Genomic DNA, 25,190 nt, shown 5'->3' on the forward strand with positions numbered 1-25,190 from the left:
TCAAAGTAATGGAGGGAATTGTTCTTCATATGCACTCAAGGAGCAATCTCCATTCCTATATATGCTTGCTCCTTTGACCCCTGGCAACCTAAACCCATAGCAACCCGAGAACCAGGCTTCTGGAAGAGTTTGCCATGCACTCTCGTTTAGCTCATTTGTATGGAGTGCCTGGTCGGTGACAGCAGAAGTTCCCTGGGCAAGTTCTCTTCCTTCAAACTCAGGTCAGACCCCCAGCCAGAAGGTGCTGCTCGTTCCACTGTGCTCCCTTATGTAAATCTGTTTCATAGGAATTACCGCAATGTGTTTTCATGACTTGTAGGCTGTTAGCTTTCAAAAACTGTGAATTCCTGTGTCTCATTGCAGTGCCTTCTGTGGTACTCAGAGCACATTTATTCAGATTTTTTTTTTTTCATTAGCTCCTATAATGTGGCAGGCACTATTCTAGATGTTGTGGCTATTATCGATGGGATAAAGAGATTCCTGCTGTCCCGAAACTTATATTCTTATGAAGAAAGACAGATTAGGAATAAAGTAAATAAGTAGTTGGATTGTGTGTCAAAAGGTGACAAGTTTTTTTTTCATAAAAAATATAACAGAAGGAGAATAATAAAGAAAGCTGGAATAGGGGCTTGTAATTGTAAAGGCTAAGGTCAAGGAGGGTCTTGCTGAGAAGGAGGCATTGAGCAAAGACCTGGTGCAAGTGAGCATGTGAGACTCACAGCTGTGCAGGGAACAACATTACAGACAGTGGGAACAGTATGCCGAAGCCTGAGGCTTCAGCAGGTCTGGGGCCCCAGCGAGGATTCTAGGTGGGCAGGGGGCAATGAACAGGGCAGGGAGACCAGGCCAGAGTAAAGATGTGTGGTCTTCTCCTTTGAGAAAGGGGAAACTCAGTGAAGGGCTTCCAATAGTCTCGTGGAATGAATTTTACATGAGGAAGAACAGACACAGGGAAGCCTGTGAGAAGGTGCCGACAGTAATTCAGGTGAGCTGCGATGACTTAGGGGCCTGGCGATAGCAGCAGAGGTGGTGAGAAGCACAGACTGTAGATTTGTTTTGAAGTTAGAGCCGGCAGGATGTTTGGACAGATCGGATACATAGTCTGAAGAGAAGAGTCAAGGATGCCTCCAAGACTTTTGAACTTCCCCATTTACTGACATGGGAAGGCGGTGGGTGTATCAATTTGTGACAGAAGATGATTTTAATTTTGAATACTCATCAGGGATCCATCTGGAGATGCTGTCTACACAGTCGGCTATATGAGTCTGCAATTCGGGGAAGAGAGGAGACCTGGGGATGTAAAATTACTGACATGCAAATGTACTGAAGACCCCAATGAGATCACCAAAAGATCACTGCCAAGAGGATTAAGGATGCAAAGGGATCCGAAGAGGATCTTGGGGAATCCAGTGTCAGAGATTAGGGTGTTGAGGAACCAGCAAAGATACCTGAGTCTGAGAGGTGGAGGAAACCAGGGAGGCGCAGTATTGGGAAGCCATGTTTCTCTGACAGTGGCCAGGGGTGTGTGAGCCTGCCAGCTCCTCCTTCAAGAACACAGAGCTTGCTGATCCTACAGGACAGACTGTAGGCTCTGTATCAGCTTCCAAAGACCAGGAGGATGGCCCACAGGGACTAGGGAGCAATTACCTTGAGCACTTCAAGAAGTCTAGGAGTCTACATCGCTCTATTCTCACAGGGGCAACTGGGAAGAACACTGAGTCTGCCCTGTGCCGCGACACGGTGGCAAAGACAAAGAGAACGCCCCCTGGGCATATTCCAACATTTCCCTAGGCAGGTTTCACTCCCCTGCCCTGATTTTGCAGAAGTCCCTAGAAGAACGTTCCCCACCCCAGCTTGGAGAACCACCCCCAGGTGAGCCTCCCCCATGGAAGGGAGTGGTTCATGTGCCTCAGGCAGAGAACCACAGGGAGAATCCTTAAAGAAAACTGCTGTTCAAATGAGACTCTTCATTCTAATCTACACCTTCCGTGCCTGGCTGCCCAGCTTTCAATTTCATCTAACTGTTCCTGCGTCCTGGCAGTCACTTTGCTTTCTGGCCCTGCAGCCTGAGACCACGCCCATCCTCAGACTCCCTGGGCTGACCCCTTCCTACATGCAGCTCGGGGATGGGTGTTGTGTGCCTTAATTCCAGTTTCGTTTTCTCTCCCCGACTGAAAATGGCCAAATGAGACCAAGACAGACATCGGCAGAATTAAGAGCATCTCCCTTGTATGTCTGATAGTTTAATAAAATATACTTATAAAGGAAGACCCTTATTGATCGTAGAAAAATGAGTTAGAAACGATTAAACATAGAATAGGCTGATTTGTAGTTGAGGGGTCAATGGAAACTGTTGGCTAAACAGTCTTGGTTTGAAAGGGGCAGAACTAGGTTGTTACAAGGGTAGGGCTCAGGTGTTCTTATCACAATAAAATAAAATTTTCTTAAAAATAAAAGTAAAGGGGCAGCATTAGAGAAAGAAATTAAGAATTTGGAAGGAAAGAAGTTGCAGGCACTTTAAAGACAGTTATGGAGAATCAATATGTTAAATAGAAATGCCTTTATCATGAATTACAAGCTACATTATTTATTCTCAAAACGAACAAGGGTAGATAATGTACAATGAAATATTTCTCAAGTAGCATCATGTTCGAGGCCTACACTGGTAAATAAAATAGATTCTTTGTCTTCAAAGAGTAGGCAGTATATTAAAAAGGCAAGATTATATATGATAAATTAAAGTTGTTTTTTTTTAAATATAGCTTGTTATTTTTTTTATTGTCTCCCAAAGAAATGTAAAGCCGAAGGCAGAGAATCTGCTTTCTTCTTCTGAATGGGTGGACAGATGGAGGACTGAATGACAAAATAGCTACAATTCAAAGTAGTAAGTGTTTTTGAAACAGACAAGTGAAGAAGTGCTTGGGAAACACAAAGGGAGAAAGTCTTAGTCTGGGAGGTCATGGAGACACCTTACGGAAAAGATGGTGTCAGCCCTGAGCTGGAAAGGATGAGTACGAATCGCATATGTCGAAGGACAAAGGGGAGGATTATGCCAGGCATGGCCTAGAGCAGAGTGGCGATGGAAGGAGCATTTTATAACGAGAAAAATCACAAGTAGCTTTAGGTGCAGGATTTCCTCAGAAAATCGGATGGTGATGAGACACTGAAAAAACAAAATTTGTTGGTGGGCGGGGAGCTTAGATAAAAGGGATTTTCTCCTACAGGGAGAAGAACTAAATGAGAAGAGAAACTATGCAAGTAAAAAACCCACATGAAAAGGTAGCAAAGGAGAGTATCAAAGATAAAGATGAACTCAAGATATAGCTGAATACAGCAAGAGGTTAAACACACACATGGGTCGATAATATTAAATACAATATTTCTCAAGTAATGTCATGTATGAGCCCTCCACTGGTAGATAAAATAGATCCTTTGCCTTCAAAAAGTAGGCAGTATATTAAAAAGGCAGAATTATATATGATAAAGGTTTTGTAAAAGATATGTTTTGAGATGGAGGGGGCAGGGGGAACCCCGATACCAGGACTCAAAGTGCTAGATGAAAAGTTTCATTCATCAAGAAGGCAGCAAGGCTCGACCTTTGAACACTTTACCAAGGTCACACAGCTAGTCAGGGAAACAGCCCTGGAACCCAGGACTGCTATTAACCCAGTGTTCTTTCCACCACACAGACTCTTGACTTTTCTGCTAACTTTCATACCATAGAATTTGACAAGCCAGTCAAATCCTAGGCAAGGTTTGCGGAAGAGTTACGAGAATTTACCCATTGTGAGGAAAGGGAAGCCAGAGCACACGATGTTTGCGTTGTAGGGAGTCCATTTGTCAGCATTGTGGGACACATTTTATTTCAGTTCACATTTTACACAGGAAAAAAATTTACAAGGCGTCAGAAGCATTATGTTTGCAAACATATAATGTAACTAAAATAAGACCCCAAATAGGTATAGTTTATGTAAAAGATAGCAAGAAAGGAAGTGTTCTGCCCAATGATTAAAGTTCATGCATTTATTCAAGTAGGACTGGGGAGAAATCAGATAGGCAGTCAAATAATTTTGTTTGCATTGGAAGTGCTGCAGAGTGCATGAGGGTGAGAAAATTTGGACCAAAGGGAGCAAATGACCTGTGCAATGCCTGAGCAAGTCCAAAGGAGCCTCAGGAATTTAGTTCCCAAATTATCAAAGCTGCAAGGGAGCTGTGTGACAGACATATGGAGGCTGGCAGAGACTTTGGATGTTGTGTGAGTCATGTAATTAAATACTCTGAGAACATAATCTAGGTGGCTACAGAGTCACCTGTGGAGGTATACAAAATAGCGTCTTAAAAGTTTCCCTCCTTAAACTCTCTTTTCTGATACACAATGAATGTTTAAGGAAGATCTGGTTGCTTTCAAACACTTCCAAGAGGTAGAAACAAAGACTCACAGAAAACCAAGGGTTGTGATTTTGGGCACACTACTGTCAAGATTTGGACGTTTGTTCTATATTCTGCTGCTCTTTGTCAGGTAGAAATGCAAACAATGATTAGCATTCCCCAAGAATTAATTCATAGATCAAGAAAAATGCCAAAGAAACCCAGACTCTTGACTTTTCTACCAACTTGCATACCACTGAAAATTAGCAACAGTGAGAAGAGCTTTTCTAGGTCATTAGTAAAGTCTAACCTAGGGTCTCTGAGATGTGTGCCTCTCAGACTTCCAAACACCCATTAATTTCTTATAAATCTTGTTAAAAGGTGAGAGGGAGCCTCAGAGTCTGCACTTCCAGTGAGCCCCCAAGGGATGCCATGCTTCTGAGCCAGCAGGCTCTGGGGGCACCTCTGAGTCCCAAGCTAGACGTGATCTCTCACCCACAGCAATGCTATTACATAATACCCTCGGTTTGTCACCGATGCTGTGAATTGCGTATTCACTGCAACATCTAATACTACGCTAGTGCACAGAACAAATATCAAAGGAAATATTCATCCCTCAGTCAAGAGTGGCAAATTCTGCTGTGTAAAAAGATTTATGTTTCAAGAAAAGAAAAGCTAAATGGATGAAAAAATTATCTCTCTAGGTAAGCTCCAACGATGCAAAAGCAACTATGCAAGGCAGCCTGCGGGGGTGATATTTTGCCACAGTTTTAGAAGATGTTTGATTTTTCAAGGTGTTAGTGCCTTAGACTCTCAACTTCTGTAATCTGTTGGTTGACAGAGGCCATCAATATCCTTGCGATAATGTTTGAATGTAGAGAAAAACAGGAAAAGAAAACAAAGCACGTTGTCTTGTTCTTATTTTGTTTCTGAGTCTCTTAACTCTATGGATATTTATTCATTAGCCCCATAGTATTTCTCTCAAATACAGATATTAAAATGTAAAGTAGACCTTAGACAAGCTGGGGAGTGTTCAGTCCATTGTAACCAGCTATATATATATATATATATATATATATATATATAAACACTGTATAATAAAGTCCTTCAAGTAGGACTGGGGAGAAGTTAGATAGGCAGTCAAATGATTTTCTTTGCATTGGAGGTGCTGAAGAGTGCATGAGGGTGAGAAGATATATATATGTATATATATACACGTATATACACACACACACACACACACACTAGGCTTTATTCCACTGTGTTGATATAATCGCAGTTATGTATATATATACATATATGCATAATGTAATATGTGATTTGTGTAATAATATATATTTTTAATTACATACATGTGATAAAAACAGGAAAAAACATAACTATTTAGTCCTTTGTGGTTAGGGTACTATGAAGGAACAGGATTCCACTTTTAGCCCATTGGTAAACGACTATTACAGACCTCAGGTGAAGGTTAAGTGACTCACACCTCTCATCCTGCAAAATCAGCCTTGGAAGTACAAGGCCCTTGGTAGTTCATCATTTATTTGTTTTTTCTTTTGAAATGGAAGATGGCATTTCAAAAGAAAAAACAAATAAAATAGATGTATATTTGAGTCATTTCTAAATATTTTAACATCTACTTAAAATCAAATAGTTAACTCCTGGGAAATGATTTAGAAAGAAATGGCAGTGATCTGTTTTTTAAAAAATTTTTTTGAATTTTAATTTTGTTAATTTAATTTAATTTTATTTTATTTTATTTTATTTTATTTTTGGTGGAGTGTCACTCTGTCACCCAGACTGCTGGAGCACAGTTGTGTAAACTTGGCTCACTGCAACATCTGCCTCCTGGGTTCAAGCAACTCTCCTGCTTCAGCCTCTCTAGTAGCTGGGAATACAGGCGCCCGCCGCCACCACCCCCAGCTAATTTTCATGTTTTTAGTAGAGACAGCGTTTCACCATGTTGGTCAGGCTGGTCTCAAACTCCTGACCTCAAGTGATCCACCTGCCTTAGCCTCCCAAAGTGCTGGGATTACAGGTGTGAGCTACCATGCCCCATGAGTGGTCTCTGCACTGCAGGCAGTGCATGGAATTATGAAGATGTGGCAGGGTTTGTCTGAAGATTAGAATATTTTTCAGCTTGATTTATTAATTTATTGATAAAGTTTGAATTAGTAGTCGCCCCAAGTGTGGATGATAAAATGGCACGCAGCAACCTGCAGTGGCAGCAGACAATATGGCATGGCTGCAGGAGGAGCGGGGTCTGGACTGGAGATGGGACCTGAGTCCTGCTGCTGGTTCAGTGGCTTCTGTCAGAGGCCAGGCATAAAGCCCTTAACTTCCAGGCACTCAGCACATGAGTAAATGCAGGTAATGTCATTTGCCCTGACAACCTTGTGGCCTTGCTCTGTGGCTCCAACCAGATGCTGGGCACATTGTTCCAACAACTCATTCAGTGTGCACCTGTTGGGGCCCACTCACTACACCTTCAGCATTAAATGCTGGACTAGGCTATGCAAATACGTAAACGCACAGAGCATCAGGGTTCATCGACTTTTCTTGTTCAACTATAAACTCTTTTTTGTTTTTATTCTTGTTGAAAGCTTCCCCAATATATTTTAAGACACTTTTCTGCCCTAATAAGAACAGTAAACATAAAATAATCTCTGGAATGCTCCTGTTGGTGTGAGGCCTCCAGCCTCACGTTCCACATGGAGCCTCTCCATCACGCAGAGGCACAGACAAGGCCCACACCGGGGTGGCTGAGCCCTACAGACATCTCCCCCACACCCTGGAGGGTCACTTCTCCTCTTCTAAATTAATCCTTAGCATCAGCTTCTTGGGTGGTCACTCTGGATAGGCAAAAAGGGTTTTCTTTGAGGTGTCAGTTTCTTGGATTCTAATGTACAGGTCTGGTCTAGTATTTGAAAAGATATATTGTCAACACGATATAGTAGTTATGCTATTGAATTCCAGAACATGCATTGAGCCTCACATTTGGAAATGATACCAACAAAAAGAAAGAAGAGAATTTTTCTCTTTTTTTTTATCTAACCACCTAATTAAAACTATTAATTTTCTTTGACCTGGCTGATGAACTTATGGAACACTTCCTATTAGAAATCAGTATCAGTTCACTTTTTCATTAGTTGTCACCTCCATAAATCTTTAAATAATAAGTTCCAATAAAATCATGATCACTAAAGGAAACTTCATTCTAAAAAGAACTCCAAAATATTAAAGTATTAATTACTGAAATAAAGACTATAGTGAATGAAATAAGATAAAAGAAAAAGGAGAAAGACATCTAGATCCGTAATTCATAGCAACTTTCACATACTCTTTTTTTTTTTTTTTTTTTTTTTTTTTTTTTTAATTGCATTTTAGGTTTTGGGGTACATGTGAAAAACATGCAAGGTTGTTGCATAGGTGCATACGTGGCAGTGTGATTTGCTGCCTTCCCCCCCCCACCCACATCTGGCATCTCTCCCCATGCTATCCCTCCCCAACTCCCCACCCCCCCGCTGTCCCCCCCACTCCCCCACAACAGACCCCCATTTATAGTGCTCCCCTCCCTGTGTCCATGTGTTCTCCTTGTTCAACACCCGCCTATGAGTGAGAACATGTGGTGTTTGATTTTGTGTTCTTGTGTCAGTTTGCTGAGAATGATGGTTTCCAGGTTCATCCATGTCCCTACAAAGGACGCGAACTCCTCGTTTTTAATGGCTGCATAATATTCCATGGTGTATATGTGCCACATTTTTCCTGTCCAGTCTATCATCGATGGGCATTTGGGTTGGTTCCAGGTCTTTGCTATTGTAAACTGTGCTGCTATGAACATTCGTGTGCATGTGTCCTTATAGTAGAACGATTTATAATCCTTTGGATATATGCCCAGTAATGGGATTGCTGGGTCAAATGGAATTTCTATTTCTAGGTCCTTGAGGAATCGCCACACTGTTTTCCACAATGGTTGAACTAATTTACACTCCCACCAACAGTGTAAAAGTGTTCCTATTTCTCCACATCCTCTCCAGCATCTGTTGTCTCCAGATTTTTTAATGATTGCCATTCTAACTGGTGTGAGATGGTATCTCAATGTAGTTTTGATTTGCATTTCTCTAATGACCAGTGATGATGAGCATTTTTTCATATGCTTGTTGGCCTCATGTATGTCTTCTTTTGTAAAGTATCTGTTCATATCCTTCGCCCACTTTAGAATGGGCTTGTTTGTTTTTTTCTTGTAAATCTTTTTTAGCTCGTTGTAAATTCTGGATATCAGCCCTTTGTCAGATGGGTAGGCTGCAAAGATTTTTTCCCATTCTGTTGGTTGCCGATTCACTCTATTGACTGTTTCTTTTGCTGTGCAGAAGCTGTGGAGTTTGATTAGGTCCCATTTGTCTATTTTGGCTTTTGTTGCCAATGCTTTTGGTGTTTTGGTCATGAAGTCCTTGCCTACGCCTATGTCCTGAATGGTTTTGCCTAGGTTTCCTTCTAGTGATTTTATGGTGTTAGGTCTTATGTTTAAGTCTTTAATCCATCTGGAGTCAATTTTAGTGTAAGGTGTCAGGAAGGGGTCCAGTTTCTGCTTTCTGCATATGGCTAGCCAGTTTTCCCAACACCACTTATTGAACAGAGAATCCTTTCCCCATTGCTTGTTTTTATCAGGTTTGTCAAAGATCGGGTGGTTGTAGATATGTTGTGTTGCCTCCGACGCCTCTGTTCTGTTCCATTGGTCTATATCTCTGTTTTGGTACCAGTACCATGCTGTTTTGATTACTGTAGCCTTGTAGTAGAGTTTGATGTCTGGTAGTGTGATGCCTCCCGCTTTGTTCTTTTTGCTTAGAATTGACTTGGCTATGCGGGCTCTCTTTTGGTTCCATATGAAGTTTAAGGTGGTTTTTTCCAGTTCTGTGAAGAAGGTCATTGGTAGCTTGATGGGGATGGCGTTGAATCTGTAAATTACTTTGGGCAGTATGGCCATTTTCACGATATTAATTCTTCCTAACCATGAACATGGAATATTTCTCCATCTGTTTGTGTCCTCTCTTATTTCGTTGAGTAGTGGTTTGTAGTTCTCCTTGAAGAGGTCCTTTACATTCCTTGTTAGTTGTATTCCTAGGTATTTTATTCTCTTTGTAGCAATTGTGAATGGCAGTTTGTTCTTGATTTGACTCTCTTTAAGTCTGTTATTGGTGTATAGGAATGCTTGTGATTTTTGCACATTGATTTTGTATCCTGAGACTTTGCTGAAGTTGCTTATCAGTTTCAGGAGATTTTGGGCTGAGATGATGGGGTCTTCTAGATATACAATCATGTCGTCTGCAAATAGAGACAATTTGACTTCCTCCTTTCCTAATTGAATACCCTTTATTTCTTTTTCTTGCCTGATTGCTCTGGCTAGAACTTCCAGTACTATATTGAATAGGAGTGGTGAGAGAGGGCATCCTTGTCTAGTGCCAGATTTCAAAGGGAATGCTTCCAGTTTTTGCCCGTTCAGTATGATATTGGCTGTCGGTTTGTCGTAAATAGCTTTTATTATTTTGAGATATGTTCCGTCGATACCTAGTTTATTGAGGGTTTTTAGCATAAAGGGCTGTTGAATTTTGTCGAAGGCCTTCTCTGCATCGATTGAGATAATCATGTGGTTTTTGTCTTTGGTTCTGTTTATGTGGTGAATTACATTTATAGACTTGCGTATATTGAACCAGCCTTGCATCCCTGGGATGAATCCTACTTGATCATGGTGGATAAGCTTTTTGATGTGCTGTTGCAATCGGCTTGCCAGTATTTTATTGAAGATTTTTGCATCTATGTTCATCATGGATATTGGCCTGTAGTTTTCTTTTCTTGTTGAGTCTCTGCCGGGTTTTGGTATTAGGATGATGTTGGTCTCATAAAATGATTTGGGAAGGATTCCCTCTTTTTGGATTATTTGGAATAGTTTCAGTAGGAATGGTATCAGTTCCTCTTTGTATGTCTGGTAGAATTCTGCTGTGAACCCATCTGGACCTGGGCTTTTTTTGGGTGGTAGGCTCTTTATTGCTGCCTCGACTTCAGACCTTGTTATTGGTCTATTCAGGGTTTCAACTTCTTCCTGGTTTAGGCTTGGGAGGAGGCAGCTGTCCAGGAATTTATCCATTTCCTCCAGGTTTTCTAATTTATGTGCATAGAGTTGTTTGTAATAATCTCTGATGATGGTTTGAATTTCTGTGGCATCTGTGGTGATATCCCCTTTGTCATTTTTTATTGCATCTATTTGATTATTCTCTCTTTTCTTTTTTATTAGTTTGGCTAGTGGTCTGTCTATTTTGTTGATCTTTTCAAAAAACCAGCTCCTGGATTTATTGATTTTTTGAAGGGTTTTTCGTGTCTCTATCTCCTTCAATTCTGCTTTGATCTTAGTTATTTCTTGTCTTCTGCTAGGTTTTGAGTTTTTTTGATCTTGCTCCTCTAGCTCTTTCAATTTTGACGATAGAGTGTCAATTTTAGATCTCTCCTTTCTTCTCATGTGGGCACTTATTGCTATATATTTTCCTCTAGAGACTGCTTTAAATGTGTCCCAGAGATTCTGGTATGTGGTGTCTTCATTCTCGTTGGTTTCGAAGAACGTCTTTATTTCTGCCTTCATTTCATTGTTTATCCAGTCAACATTCAGGAGAAAGTTGTTCATTTTCCATGAGGCTGTGCGATTCTGGGTTGGCTTCTGAATTCTGAGTTCTAACTTGATTGCACTGTGGTCTGAGAGACTGTTTGTTATGGTTTCCGTTCTTTTGCATTTGCTGAGGAGTGATTTACTTCCAATTATGTGGTCAATTTTAGAGTAGGTGTGATGTGGTGCTGAGAAGAATGTATATTCTGTGGATTTGGGGTGGAGAGTTCTGTAAATGTCTATTAGGTTTGCTTGTTCCAGGTCTGAGTTCAAGTCCTGGATATCCTTGTTAATTTTCTGTCTCGTTGATCTGTCTAATATTGACAATGGTGTGTTGAAGTCTCCCACTATTATTGTGTGGGAGTCTAAGTCTCTTTGTAAGTCTTTAAGAACTTGCCTTATGTATCTGGGTGCTCCTGTATTAGGTGCATATATATTTAGGATCGTTAGCTCTTCTTGCTGCATTGATCCTTTTACCATTATGTAATGTCCTTCTTTGTCTCTTTTGATCTTTGTTGCTTTAAAGTCTATTTTATCAGAGATGAGAATTGCAACTCCTGCTTTTTTTTGCTCTCCATTTGCTTGGTAAATCTTCCTCCATCCCTTTATTTTGAGCCTTTGTGTATCCTTGCATGCGAGATGGGTTTCCTGGATACAGCACACTGATGGGTTTTGGCTTTTTATCCAATTTGCCAGTCTGTGTCTTTTGATTGGGGCATTTAGTCCGTTTACATTTAGGGTTAATATTGTTATGTGTGAATTCGATCCTGTCATTTTGGTGCTAGGTGGCTGTTTTGCCCTTTGGTTGATACAGATTCTTCATTGTGTTGATACTCTTTACCTTTTCGTGTGTTTTTGGAGTGGCTGGTACTGGTTGTTCTTTTCTATGTGTAGTGCCTCCTTCAGGAGCTCTTGTAGAGCTGGTCTGGTGGTGATGAACTCTCTGAGTTCTTGCTTGTTCACAAAGGATTTTATTTTTCCTTCACTTATGAAGCTTAGTTTGGCTGGATACGAAATTCTGGGTTGAAAGTTCTTTTCCTTAAGGATGTTGAATATCGGCCCCCACTCTCTTCTGGCCTGTAGGGTTTCTGCTGAGAGATCTGCTGTGAGTCTGATGGGCTTCCCTTTGTGGGTAACCTGACCTTTCTCTCTGGCTGCCCTTAGTATTTTCTCCTTCATTTCAACCCTGGTGAATCTGATGATTATGTGTCTTGGGGTTGCTCTTCTAGAGGAGTATCTTTGTGGTGTTCTCTGTATTTCCTGGACTTGAATCTTGGCCTGCCTTGTTAGGTTGGGGAAGTTTTCCTGGATAATATCCTGAAGAGTATTTTCCAGCTTGGATGCATTCTCTTCGTCACATTCAGGTACACCTATCAAACGTAGATTAGGTCTTTTCACGTAGTCCCATATTTCTTGTTGACTTTGTTCATTCCTTTTTACTCTGTTTTCTCTGATCTTGCCTTCTCGTTTTATTTCATTGAGTTGATCTTCGACCTCTGATATCCTTTCTTCTGCTTGGTCAATTCGGCTGTTGAAACTTGTGCATGCTTCACGAAGTTCTCGTGTTGTGTTTTTCAGCTCCATCAATTCACTCATATTCCTCTCTAAGTTGTCCATTCTTGTTAGCATTTCGTCAAGTCTTTTTTCAAGGTTCTTAGTTTCTTTGCATTGGGTTAGAACATGTTCTTTTAGCTCACGGAAGTTTCTTATTATCCACTTTCTGAAAGCTGTTTCTGTCATTTCATCACACTCATTCTCCATCCAGTCTTGTTCCCTTGCTGGTGGGGAGTTATGATCCCTTGTAGGAGGAGAAGTGTTCTGGTTTTGGGTGTTTTCATCCTTTTTGCGCTGGTTTCTTCCCATCTTTGTGGATTTATCCACCTGTTGACTTTGTAGTTGTTGTCTTTCTGATTTTGGTAATTTTAAGTCTGCTGTGGCAGAACTCATAAACCCCCTGCTCTTCTCCCCAGGTGTTCTGTCCCAGGGAGTTACGGTTCCCCTGTGCGGTTGCTGTTTTCCCTGCCCACAAGGTGGCAGCCTAGTCACACTCAGGTTGCAGAGGCTTCGCTAAGCTGCTGTGGGCTCCACCCAGCTTCCGTGTGAACTTCTGGGTGTAGTTAGAACTGCTTCCGCTATGTTGGCCCGCCCCTGTAGTGACGGAGTCTCTGTAGTGGCGGGTTGCCTTGGTAGATAGCCCTGGGAACAGCAGGGTGCCTATGGAGAACGCCCCTCCTCCACAGAGCTGGACCGTCCCGGTTTCAGTTGTGTTTCAGGTCTTCTTGCTGGGTAAGAGGGGACACCGTCTCATCTGATCTGCCTCCGGAGCCGCTGCGTTGGCTAAAGCCGCGGCTCTGAGATTCGTGGCGCTGGCCTGGCTCCCCGTTTCAGCTCCCCTTGCTGGCTTATAGGGGACTCAGACTCTCTCACTCTGTACAGTGAGCCGTTGGCTCGGGGTGCCGGCCCAGCGGCTGCGCTGTTCAAGCCAGCGGCGCCAGCGGCGCTGGCGACTCGTGTGGCTTCTCTGCGTGTGAATCTCCTGGTCTGTGGGCAGTAAAAATCAGTCTGGAAATACGGCGTCCACTCACCCTCTGTGCTTTCTCTCGGAGCTGCATTCCCGAGTTCCTCCTAAGCGGCCATCTTGGATCTCCCCTCAACTTTCACATACTCTTGAAATGTTATTGTTAAATCTATAACCAGGCCAGGCATGCTGGCTCACACCTATAATCCCAGCACTGTGGGAGGCCAAGGCAAGAAGATTGCTTAAGCTCAAGAGCTTGACGGAGACCAGTCCGAGCAACACAATAAGACCCTCATCTCTACAGAAAATAAACAAAATTAGCCGGATGTGGTGGCACGTGCCTGTAATTCCAGCTATTCCAAAGGCTGAGGTCGGAGGATGGCCTGAGGCCAGGAGGCTGAGGCTGCAGTGAGCCAAGGTCACACCACTATACTCCAGCCTGGGTGACAAAGTGAGACCCTGTCTCAAAAACTAAGTAACTAAATAAAATAAAATAAATCTACAATTTATTGATTAGAGAGCTCATAAAAATTTAGCATCTTTAAAACTGCAGGAAAATGCCAAATGATCGGATTTTTGGTAAGAAAGAAATTATGTAAGAAATTAAGTAAGAAATTATGTAAAATCAAATAAAGAGAGAAACTTAAATTAAAACTTTCATCACCAAACGTAAGCCGACAAATTGGTAAGCAGCAGTAAGACCGTGAAAGGACAGAGAGATTTGACTCCAATACACTTAAGAGCTCTGAATTCACTTATCTCTCTAGGTAGTCACATAGGAAAGTCAATTCGGGGACTAGAATATATTTTCCTAATTAGAGGAAGGGGGCTGGACTGGTGTAAAAACACTTTGCCAATGCAAGAGACAATTACCGATATTAGTAGTTGCAATAGCATGAGGTTCAGACTAAGGATAATAGTGATAAAAGAAAACAGCAGCGATAATGCAATGGTCATGACTTAGAAAGACACAGGAGAGCCTTCTCGACACCACCTGTAACCTGAATTGTGTTAGAGGAAAGACTGGAAATGCTAATAAGGAATATGATTAAAGGTGGGCCTGTGGTTATAAATTGCTTTTTTAATGGTGATGATAGTAGCTGACATTGAGTATAATAAGAAGATGAGAATGTCAGTATCAATTTTATTAGTGCCATGAACAATATACAGTATATTTAAATTAGCTTCATTTGTGTTAGTATTTTTGTAAGTAGTCGCCCTAGAAACAATAACATGTCCAGTGCATTCTAAAAAGAAGAACCAAATAAAGTTGCCAGTGTTCTCTATAAAATAACCACAACTTTTACGCTGGGGAAAACATGCCGCGTTTCCTAAGATACTCAGAATTCAGGTACACAGTTGTGCTGGATCACAACAAACCAGTGGAAAAAATTGGAAGAGCCATTGTAGGAAATGGACAAAAATTTAAAAGATGCTAAAAATACAAGCTTCCATATGAATCAGTACTCTTCTCCCAAGATTTGTATAGAATGGTAATTAAAGCCTGTGTCTAGGTCAACTTAAACTACTTAAGAAACAACTTGGGGCAGATCACACGGTCAGGAGATCGAGACCATCCTGGCTAACATGGTGAAACCCTATCTCTACAAAAAAATACAAAAAATTAGCCAAGTGTGGTGGCATGTGCCTGTAGTCCCAGCTACTTGGGAGGCTGAGGCAGGAGAATCACTTGAACCCAGAAGGTGGAGGTTGCAGTGAGTGGAGATTGTGCCACTGCATTCCAGCCTGGGCCACAGAGCGAGATTCTGCCAAAAAAAAAAAGAAAGAAAGAAAGAAAGAACTTGGAACCTTGCCTGTCTAAGCATGGTCATTCCGTTGATCAGAAATGATTATAAAATTTCAAATGATCACTTAGTAATTTGTATAAGCTGGGTCTCATTAAAGAAAAATAGGTGAATAAACGACATTTATATATTTTCCCAGCAACTACCATCAGCTTTCTGAGTTACTGTAATAACAAATTAGGTAAAATGAAATATCTGAGAAAAAAATAATCTTCAGAAAATTGGGAAAATATAAAACATTACCTTAAATTAAAATAAATTATTTGTCCAAATTTAAGAAAACTAGGCTGTTTGAAAGATAAACCGTATGGGTTAAAAATGTAGACTGAAAAATCTGGTTGCTTAAATCGCTTTTTGATTTGTACTCTAAAGGATATGAGTTGTCTGGCGGATGAGAAGCTGGCCTTTGAGTCAGAAGTCTGCATTGCCTAACAGTCGTGTAGCTTGGGCTATTTTCACAAATTATTTATTTTCACTTTATTCATCTGAAAACTGAAATATAGTTTCTGCCTTATAAGGCTTTAGGAAGGATTAAGTGAGATAATAGAGCAGTAAAGACAGCTCAAGAGTGTCTGGCACATAGAACCCCAATAATATTAGCTTATTGTAATTATCATTGCTAATGACATGCTCAGACAGTAATTTCTATTTCTCCACATAGGCTACGGTAAGCATTTTTTCCCACAATTTGCTTCTCTCTGCTAATACCTTCCTTCTTCTCTATGAATTGTATTTTTCTTCTTAGGCCAGTGCACGCACATTAGTTCCTTAGAAATTCTCTTGTGTAAAAGTTGTTTTCAAGAAACATCACTAAAATTAAGGCATTTTTTTCTGCGAATGACTTGATTCCTTTAAAAGACTCTGGTGTCCCTCACTAGGCTAAGTGGCCTCGTGTCCACAGGCACACTGATTCTGCAGCAAGAACCAAGAAACCGCTCCAGGGACTGCTAACATGTCCCCTACTTGGAGCACTGGGTCATTTTAAGCTTCTCTTGACCATTCTACAAGGGATATAAATAAAGCCTCCAGAAAGATAAGAATTTTAAATAAGAGCAAATTTTAAAGGTAATAATTTAAATAAGCCAGGTTATTCAACAGCTTAACCCTGTCCAAACGTAGGAGTATACTATATGTCCTACTCTTATCAAAGTACTTTCAAAATTAAAATTCCTTTTTTTTTTTTTTTTTGAGACAGAGTCTTACTCTGTCGCCAGGCGCCAGGTGCCAGGCGCCAGGCTGGAGTGCAGTGGCGCGATCTCAGCTCACTGCAACCTCCACCTCCCGGGTTTAAGCAATTCTCCTGCCTCAGCCTCCTGATCAAAATTAAAATTCTTAAGCCAAGTGTGGTGACTCACTCCTGTTCATCCCAGAGCTTTAGGAGGCCAAGGTGGAAGGAACACTTGAGCCCAGGAGTTTGAGACCAGCCTAGGCAACATACCAAGACCCTGTCTCTACTAAAAATACAAAAATTAGTCAGGTGTGGTGGCACACACCTGTACTCCCAGCTACTTGAGATGCTGAGGCAGGAGGATCACCTGAGCCCAGGAGTTTGAGGCTGCAGTGAACCATGATCGCACCACTGCACTCCAGCCTGGGAGGACAGACTGAGACCCTGTTTGAGACCACATCTCAAAAATAAATTCTTAAGACAGAATTGATTACACGGTAGGGCCATGGATTCCCTACTGACAAACTCCACAGAGAAGAGCATGTGCATGAATTCTAACAGATAGGTGTTTAGCTCCGTAAACGAGCCGAGGCTATGAAACAGATTATAAGCCACATGGAAGCAGTGGTGACGACCTGGGTTTCCGTGGAATCACAAGCTCAGTTGCCTGGAGAAAGAACTGTGTAAATTGCATACCTGACAAAGTTTAAGTGTGTTAGACACTGTTACACATCCTCCATTTTTCAAGCATTTCCCTGAGGAACAGGTACAGACCACCGCTGTTTCTGGAAAGGTGGACTAAGCAGTGGATTTAGGACTTGCTAGGGTGTCAATAGCACATGCAGACAATGTACAGAGCGATCATCTTGTTCCTGACAGAAAATGTGTCATCTGCATGTGTTTCTTCTTTAAAAATATACTTTTTTTTTTCACAAAGACTCTGAAACAAAATCTAATTAGAATTAATCCTGGAAAACCTGTTAAGATGGAATTTTCACAATGTTGCCTGGGGTATAGTAGCAACAATATTTATGATGAAAATGCATGGACCCACTCAAAAAATCTATTGGTCACATTATGTTCCCATGTCTAGGTTAAAAAAATTAGTGTCCCGATGGAGTCATCTATTTAATGCAAGAAGTGGATAATTTAGGATCTGGGTTATCCATCCATCAGGTTCGTGGTAACAGCTCAGCTCTTCCCTGACCATCAGTGTGAAATCCAACCGCATGTGAGGTGCTCACAAAGGCAGCACACACTTGATGAAGAAAAGTGGGCCACCACTCACATCACAGCAAAACGTTGTTTTGTTATGTCATTAATACAATAGATGGAGTTTTTCTGGATCACTTATCAGCACCATCATTCTCCTCTGCCCTCTTGGTGCACAGCGTTTGGATGGAAAAAAAAAGCCCTTTAGCCAATTCCTTCTGCTAAAACAAGTATTCTGAGGCTTGAGAAGTACAAATCATTTGAATAAACAAAGAGCATTAATGTGAAAAAAAAAAAAAAAGTAATGTTTGGCAAATCTTACCTGAGCTCCTGGATTAGTGAATCCATTGGCACTGTTGACCAAAAAGAAAAAAAAAAGAAGAGTCGATCAGTTGATGATTTTCAAAACTGTATAAAGGAAACTTTTCACCCACCTAGAGGTAACAACCAGTAAGTTTCTCACTGGGTGGATCCATCTTTTCTTGTTCTGGTTCTTTGGAGATGAGAGGACAGATGGATATGGCCCGGAATAGACTGACTCTGGGTTTAGTGCCTTGGGTGACCCTGGGGCCTGGTAATCATAGACTGGATTTCCATGTACCTTTCCTTAGAGATTCATAGAAAATTCACAGGAGCACAGATGACTCCGATTATTTTTAAATACATTTTATTTTTAGTCAAAATATTATTCAGAAAGAATCCCAAGATTATATTTTTATTGATATTAAACACATATTCAAATAAACTGGTAAAGCTTTACTAAATAAATATGTCCCACGACTTTACTCATAAACTGCCTCCATATAGACAGGGAAGAATGAGCTTCCGCCATGTTAATATCACCAACATTTTAAAAGTGAAGAACTTACAGGAAAAACAGCTTTGATTTTTCTGACTAAAATGATGGGAACTAAAGAAGTTCATGTTTATAAATACCTGCCTACACAAGGGTAAGCAGCATATTGAGAGAGACAACAGGTGGTTTTAAAGATTACTCATGCCTCACGAGAAACAGTTGTTTCATTTCTAGAAGAACATTTTGGCTCTATTAAGGGTGTTCATGCCTGTGCCAGAGGAATCTGAAGTCCAAAAGGAATTGCAAATTTAAAAAAAAAAACCCACATTTTAAAAGTATGACAGAGTAGTGTGCTTTTAGAAGTCAAAATAAGAAATTCAAATAATCCAAATACTAGCTCTAGCATGCTGATATTTACGGCAAGCATAGCTTATTCCAAATAATGGGACGGACTGCTTTCCTTAAGCTGGTATCCTATTGAGAAGTTTGCTCCATAAAAGAGTTATTGTTTAGAAATACTACATTCCAAATATTAGGATATATAACATGTTTACTTTAAAACTAATTCAAAGTAAGACTGGAAGATAATACAGCGTAAAATTTCTGTTTAGGTAGAGAAAAGTGTCATATGTGCACAGCATTATTTTTGCATTTTGGTTACCATGGTTAATGATAGCCATGGTTACATTTAACTGAAAAAAATTATCCTTGAATTTATTAAAAATTTGGGGATTCTGGACTTTGCTCAAACAGGAAGTAATTGACTACATATACAAATATACTGATAAGGGGAGCATTCCGTTAAATCAGCCGCTGTCAAATGTACATCTCCACACACTTCCAGAGGGCTGCACGGTCACGGCTGTGCCACAGCTCTTCCTTCGCGAGGTGGACTCTGAGGGGGGTGGGGTGAGGGGGGTGGGGAACAGCATTCCAGAGTGTTTTTAGAAGCTGTGCTGAACCTACAGTTTTCCACTTAGAATTAAGGGTCACAAAAATATAGCTAATTATAATAAAAGTTATTTTCCTTAAGGGGTATTATTGCCAGTCAATCCTGTTTTCCAGATGTTTAGATCATCAAGGGCCTGTTTATATTTCAATATTACATTACCATCTGTTGGTTGCAAAAAGAGAGGGATAACCGGCAAGTTAAACCTTCCAAACATCACTTTGCAGAGCTGCTGGAAATTCCCAGCAGAGACAGTCAAAAAACAAACATCGTCATTTTACTTGAACTAAGTTTAGGTTGGGAGCCTAGACAACATAAAACTCAAAACCTGCTTTGGCAATAAACTAACAATTCGGTCTTTTCCCTTGGCCATTAAAGGTCACTTCCATAATTTGAAGCTTTCCATGAAACATCCTTCACTTGCTGAACTTAAGCAGTCTCGTGTGATGTTCAAATCCACTCATGATTGCATTTTGTAAAAATTAGCTTGATATATCATTTGGACTTTTCTGAGTCCTTTAACTCCTGGTTCATAGTATTTTGCCTTTCCATGCCAAGAGCCAGTGTCCTGGTTGATTTGAAGAAAGAAGCCCCGACAAAGTTGTAATCATTCTGACTTCACATGAGGGACTGAGCACTGGAACTCTCATATTTCATGGTGTGGTGGGCGTAGCGTCATAGAACCTGCTTGCTAACTCACCCTCGGTTCCTTTAGAGCGGGTACACAGCGTTTTATCTTCAGCCTCTGCGTCCATCTATAACATGAACACAAAGTCCTGAGGTCATTCCTTTGACATTGACCAAAATATGAAAACGTGTAATTAGAAGTTCTGAAGGTCATTATGAAAAACAGTAGCCTTCCATGCTCTTGACCCACAGCCCGGCTCCATAGCACGCAGTTGACTCCCCCCACACACCACCAGCTTTGGAAATACATCTACAGTCACTGGAAACCAGAGAGAACAGTGACAAGAGGGCAGATGTCCTTGTCCACAAGGGTTTGAAGTGACTCAAACACTTCTGGCATTACAAAGATAGAAAAAGGCTCGTCTCATTAACAGTGGCTGTGAAGGAGATGAAACCTCAAATGTCAAACCAAAATATTTCAGACCGATTTACTAAAACCTAAGTCCCTCTACATTTCCAGACTCTTCCTAATACAGATCTCTTTCTAAGATGGAAAAACAAGATTCCCCATGTAAAAAAGCACCATTAGGACAAACCCCTGAAATACTCCCAGAAAATACCATTAGAATTTTTAATTATCAATAGTGACATATGTTTACTCTTAAGGACTTCAGAATAAATACCAGTTATAATCATTCAAACACATAAGGAAGGTGAAATTTGAGTGATATATGTGTCAGTATCAGATTCCCCAAAACATCATTATTAAGTATTTTAAATGGCATCAAATCAATTATCAAAGGGATGCAAAGACTTGTTGTTTTCAGACTCTGACCTTGATACACCCATCCATTTCACTAGAATCCGCTAATCATCTTTTAGTTTAATTCACTTCTGCGCATGATCAGAAGGAATTTTTAAATATAAATAACTTGCTTTGCTTGTTGAAAGCCAGAGGCAGGCAGAAGGTGGGCTCAGTGGCTCCCATCCTTAAATCCTGACACTAGCTCCAGTGCGGTGTGACTGCAATGGTAATGGGAGCTGCATTTCTGCTCTCAGAGGCTGAGTCGTGATTGAAGGCACTGACCTGCCATAGACTTATAATAGGGGAGCAGGTGTGGCAATGATGGACTTTAATTTCCTTTAATAAACCTTTTATGTGCCACACTTTTACTGCCATTCGACGCTCTCCAAGGTCCTGCACATAATAGGTTCATTACTTTTGATTACTATAGTCTATTGAGACAAACAACTCCAGAACACACTATATATTATGTTCAGTTAAACCAATATAGACTATTTATCCATTGTGCATTTTTTCACCTGCAACACTACAGACAAAATTAACGACAGCTCTCATAAGCTAAAACTATTAAAACCACCAGAACTCTTTTGTCATCATTTCACAATAAACACCACACCAATCATTGAACCGCTTTTTAAACTAGCAAACACAAAGTGTTCACTGCCTTTGCTGAACAGCAGTTGCTACAGTCTAAATAAAATGGTGCATTGTTATGAATACTTTACACAATAAGAGAAAACAACAATAAAACAGAGGTGGTTTTTTTTCCTGTCGATTTTACTTCTTTTCAAATCACATGAGTTTATGACAGATGTGACACTGCCTAAGATAAAAATGGCTTGGTTTACTCAGGATGGTAAGCACTGCGTTGTGAAATCCCCCTCCTCTCGTGAGTATCTCTGTTGCATACAGAGTGGCTCAACTCAAGTGAATGTCCCTCCACGTGCTAAATGAATAACTAGATTACAAGAGATCAGTAGCATGTGAGAGTTAAAATGATGAAAACCAACACATATTTCTGAGAAAGCCACTTCTATGTGTGAGCCTCCACAAAGCAACACCAACGTATTGTTATCTTGCCACGTGGACGCTATTAACTCCCCCTAAGCACTCTGAAGATTGACCCAAAAGGCAAGGATGAACTCTGTGAGTTTCTTTACCAAAATTGAAACGCAGCCCGCAAAGAGTGCCAGTGGACACACAAAAAAGTTCCAGAAGCATACTTAAGTTCAATCTTCTTTACACCGGCTTTAAGCTGAATTCTATTTTGCAGTTCAGCTACCCAAGGGCCTGGTTGCCTTGTCCACTCCAGGCAGCCGCTCCCCACTAAAGTCATCAGAAGGGATACATAAATATTCATGGATCTCCCTTTGACTGTGCTTGGAATGCTGGTTTCGTAATTGTGCGCTGTTGAGCTATTGTCCTCTTGTTGATGTAGCATATAGATATCCTATACAAACATATTTAAAAGTAGAACTAGGTTTTCAAATTTAACTTGTGGGTCAAGTTGCAGGAGTGAAATGGAGCAAAGCCGTAATATACAACTTGACTGTTTCACTTGCTTTCCCTTCTTCACACTTAAAAAAAACAAAAGTTACTACATTGTGTCTACTCATGTCTGGGGCTCACTGGGGAATAGGAATGTAAGAAACCGAAGGCATATGTGTTTTTCAGTGTGGAGAGTTTATCATTCGTGAGATGGTTCTTTTCTTCTCATAGATTTCAATTCAAAAATAGATTTTGGTTTCTAGAACTTTGTCTACGGGAGTAGATATTTTAAGTATTCTTCATTGTTCTCATGAACATGAATAAATTGCCAATGGGTAGGTTGAATTTTTGTAAAATCTGACCTCATATTCAATGAGTACCTTGTACAAGTAATGGATCATTAAAAATGGAAAGATCTCTACTTCAGTGTGTGTGTTCAGGCCCCCGGGGTGGGGTGGAGGTAGATTATCATTCTTTCAAAGTCTTCCAGAATTAGAGACAAGGCAAATGATTATGGTGTGATTCAATAAATCAACCTAACTTGTATTGCAGTCTTGAAAATTACACTTCTTCTTGGGAACTTTGACTTTTTCCCCCTGGAAGAGAAGACTTGATCGTCTTTACTGCTTAAGCCCCAATACTACTGACAAGCTTGCAATTAATTCTGTAAAACCTAATGAGTCATTTCTTTTCTCAAAACAGAGGTTTTACTTTTTAAAAGCTGTCCCTTTCCAGATTTCTTAGGGCATTTATGTGCCTCATTCTCATATACCTCATTGTAGATGAAAACGACAGAAGATATATTCTGAGATTTCTATAATGGGTTCCTCCAGGCTTTGAGAATCTACTTCCCAATAGGAGTAAGAACAATAAAGGTAAACTCTGCCACTCTTATTTTCCCTAACTTGAAACTACTTTAAGAAAAAACTTCAGTTTAAAGGGTAAGTATCAACTTATTATGCGTAATATTTACATAAAAAGGAGGAAAAAATGGTTCTTGCTCAGTCTCTAATACTTAACAATGCCATAAAAAAAAATTTGCAAAGGGCTTCATGTCCCAGTTTTCTGGGGAGAGGAGCGAATGCAAGGTGAAATGGCAAGAGGAAAAGAGATGTATAAAATAAAGAAGGCCAAGAGGCGAAACTTGGAGGAAAACATGCAAGAACTAACAATGGAAACAAGCAGATAGGCAATGAGGAAGAAAAATGACCAGAAAATGAAATTGAACTTTTGGGTTGAATTTGGAAAGCTCTCACTTAATATCTTTATGTACTTACAAACCTATAAACAGATGTATAAAGTGATTTCCTAGTACTTGTACTTGAAGTCTTTTCTTACTGGAGCTTACATCAGGGGCAATAAGCAGGGCTCTTCCACATCGCCCCCATGCACAGATCTGGTACCTTCTTTTGGGCTGAAGAGGAAGTCCTGGAATTGCTGTTTTGTGGGAGGGAAGAGATTCAAGGAGCAGGGCATAGAATTCATAAACTCAATTGTGCTTTCATTCACACAAGCCAATTACTGACACGTGGGGAGGTTTTCTTTCCCTTAGATTGTATTTTTCACTTAAAATTCTATTTTAACCTAATGGAAAATGAAACAAAAACAAAAACACAAAACAAAACCCAGCTGTTCAAGTAAAAATTTAATTACTTTTTAAAAAACTGAACATAAGAAATCCCTTGGTTATGTTGAGGTTTTGTTTCTATCAATAAGGCTTTAGATATTAACGACCTCAATATATATTTATAATACACATTTATAAGTAGTCTTGAGTTTCTTAATATTTGTAGAAATGTCATGGTGATCATATGTTTTGGGGGCATTTTCTGAAAACCCTTATAAAATTAATCTTAACGCTGTCTAGTTAGGTATCTCATGCAGGTAGCTACTGTTCTTTTTTTTTTTTTGGAGATGAAGTTTTGCTCTTGTTGCCCAGGCTGGAGTGCAATGGCGTGATCTCGACTCACTGCAACCTCCACCTCCTGGGTTAGAGTGATTCTCCTGCCTCAGCCTCCTGAGATTCTGGGATTACAGGCATATGCCACCACACCAAGATAAATTTTTTTGTATTATTAGTAGAGACGGGGTTTCACCATGTTGATCAGGCTGGTCTTGAACTCCTGACCTCAAGTGATCCACCAGCCGTGGCCTCCCAAAGTGCTGGGATTACAGGCATAAGCCACCGTGCCTGGCTGCTCCTCTTAATTTGAGAAGTCAGTCACACACATTCGACTTGCAGTCAGCCCCCTTTTGAACAAGATTTTGCTGTGCTCATCTCCTGAGATTTTTGACCTGCCAGTGTGGTTCTGTCGTTGTGTCACATTGTTCTTGTGAGATGTCGTTTTAGTCCTGGGGACTCACAGCAATGGTGGGAAGAAGATCTGTGGCTGCTGAGAAGAGTTGCTGAGGTCCTCTCCATGAGGAACACTTTATCTACAGTGGACGCTTCCTTTTCAAAAATCACATTTAAAAAAAAAATGATGAAGAAAAACTCAGGAAGTTGGAAATGACTAGGCCCAGAGAAATCAAACAACTACATGATGCCAGCATCTTGGACTGAAATTTGGCCAGATTGAAGAACAAAGTACATTGAGTGCCCTTTCTTTTGATGATTCAGGCATCATTTTGTTTTAAACAGAGCTTTGGAGCAGTTCACAATGGAAGCAGAAATATTTACCTGTTACCCAAGAAATCATGGGAGAAATGAGCTGCAGTTCTAAAAGGATGCTAGTTGACTTGTGGAGAGAAATACTGAGAATGTTTAAGCATGTTTTTTCTCTGTTCTTCCCCTCTTCTTAT

General features: G+C 40.5%; 1 protein-coding gene across 7 annotated transcripts in view; it reads right to left on the minus strand.

The window, feature by feature from the left end:
• The window catches only part of ST18 (ST18 C2H2C-type zinc finger transcription factor), a 148,108-nt gene that overhangs the window by 87,644 nt on the left and 35,274 nt on the right, over positions 1–25,190 (minus strand). For 4 of the 7 annotated variants that reach the window (XM_064384177.1, XM_064384175.1, XM_064384176.1 and 1 more), the window contains 2 exons: positions 20,169–20,223; positions 18,046–18,076 (listed from right to left, as the gene is read on the minus strand). In XM_064384177.1, the coding sequence (XP_064240247.1) occupies positions 18,046–18,076; positions 20,169–20,223 (86 nt within the window). Of the gene's footprint in view, positions 1–18,045; positions 18,077–20,168; positions 20,224–23,665; positions 23,826–25,190 lie in introns of all 7 variants that reach the window. The other 3 variants (XM_021672901.2, XM_021672898.2, XM_064384174.1) reach the window with 1 other exon arrangement.

This window comes from Aotus nancymaae, unplaced genomic scaffold (genome assembly GCF_030222135.1).
Source record: "Aotus nancymaae isolate 86718 unplaced genomic scaffold, 86718_ANA_hifiasm-v0.15.2.pri h1tg000036l, whole genome shotgun sequence".
NCBI lineage: Eukaryota > Metazoa > Chordata > Mammalia > Primates > Aotidae > Aotus > Aotus nancymaae.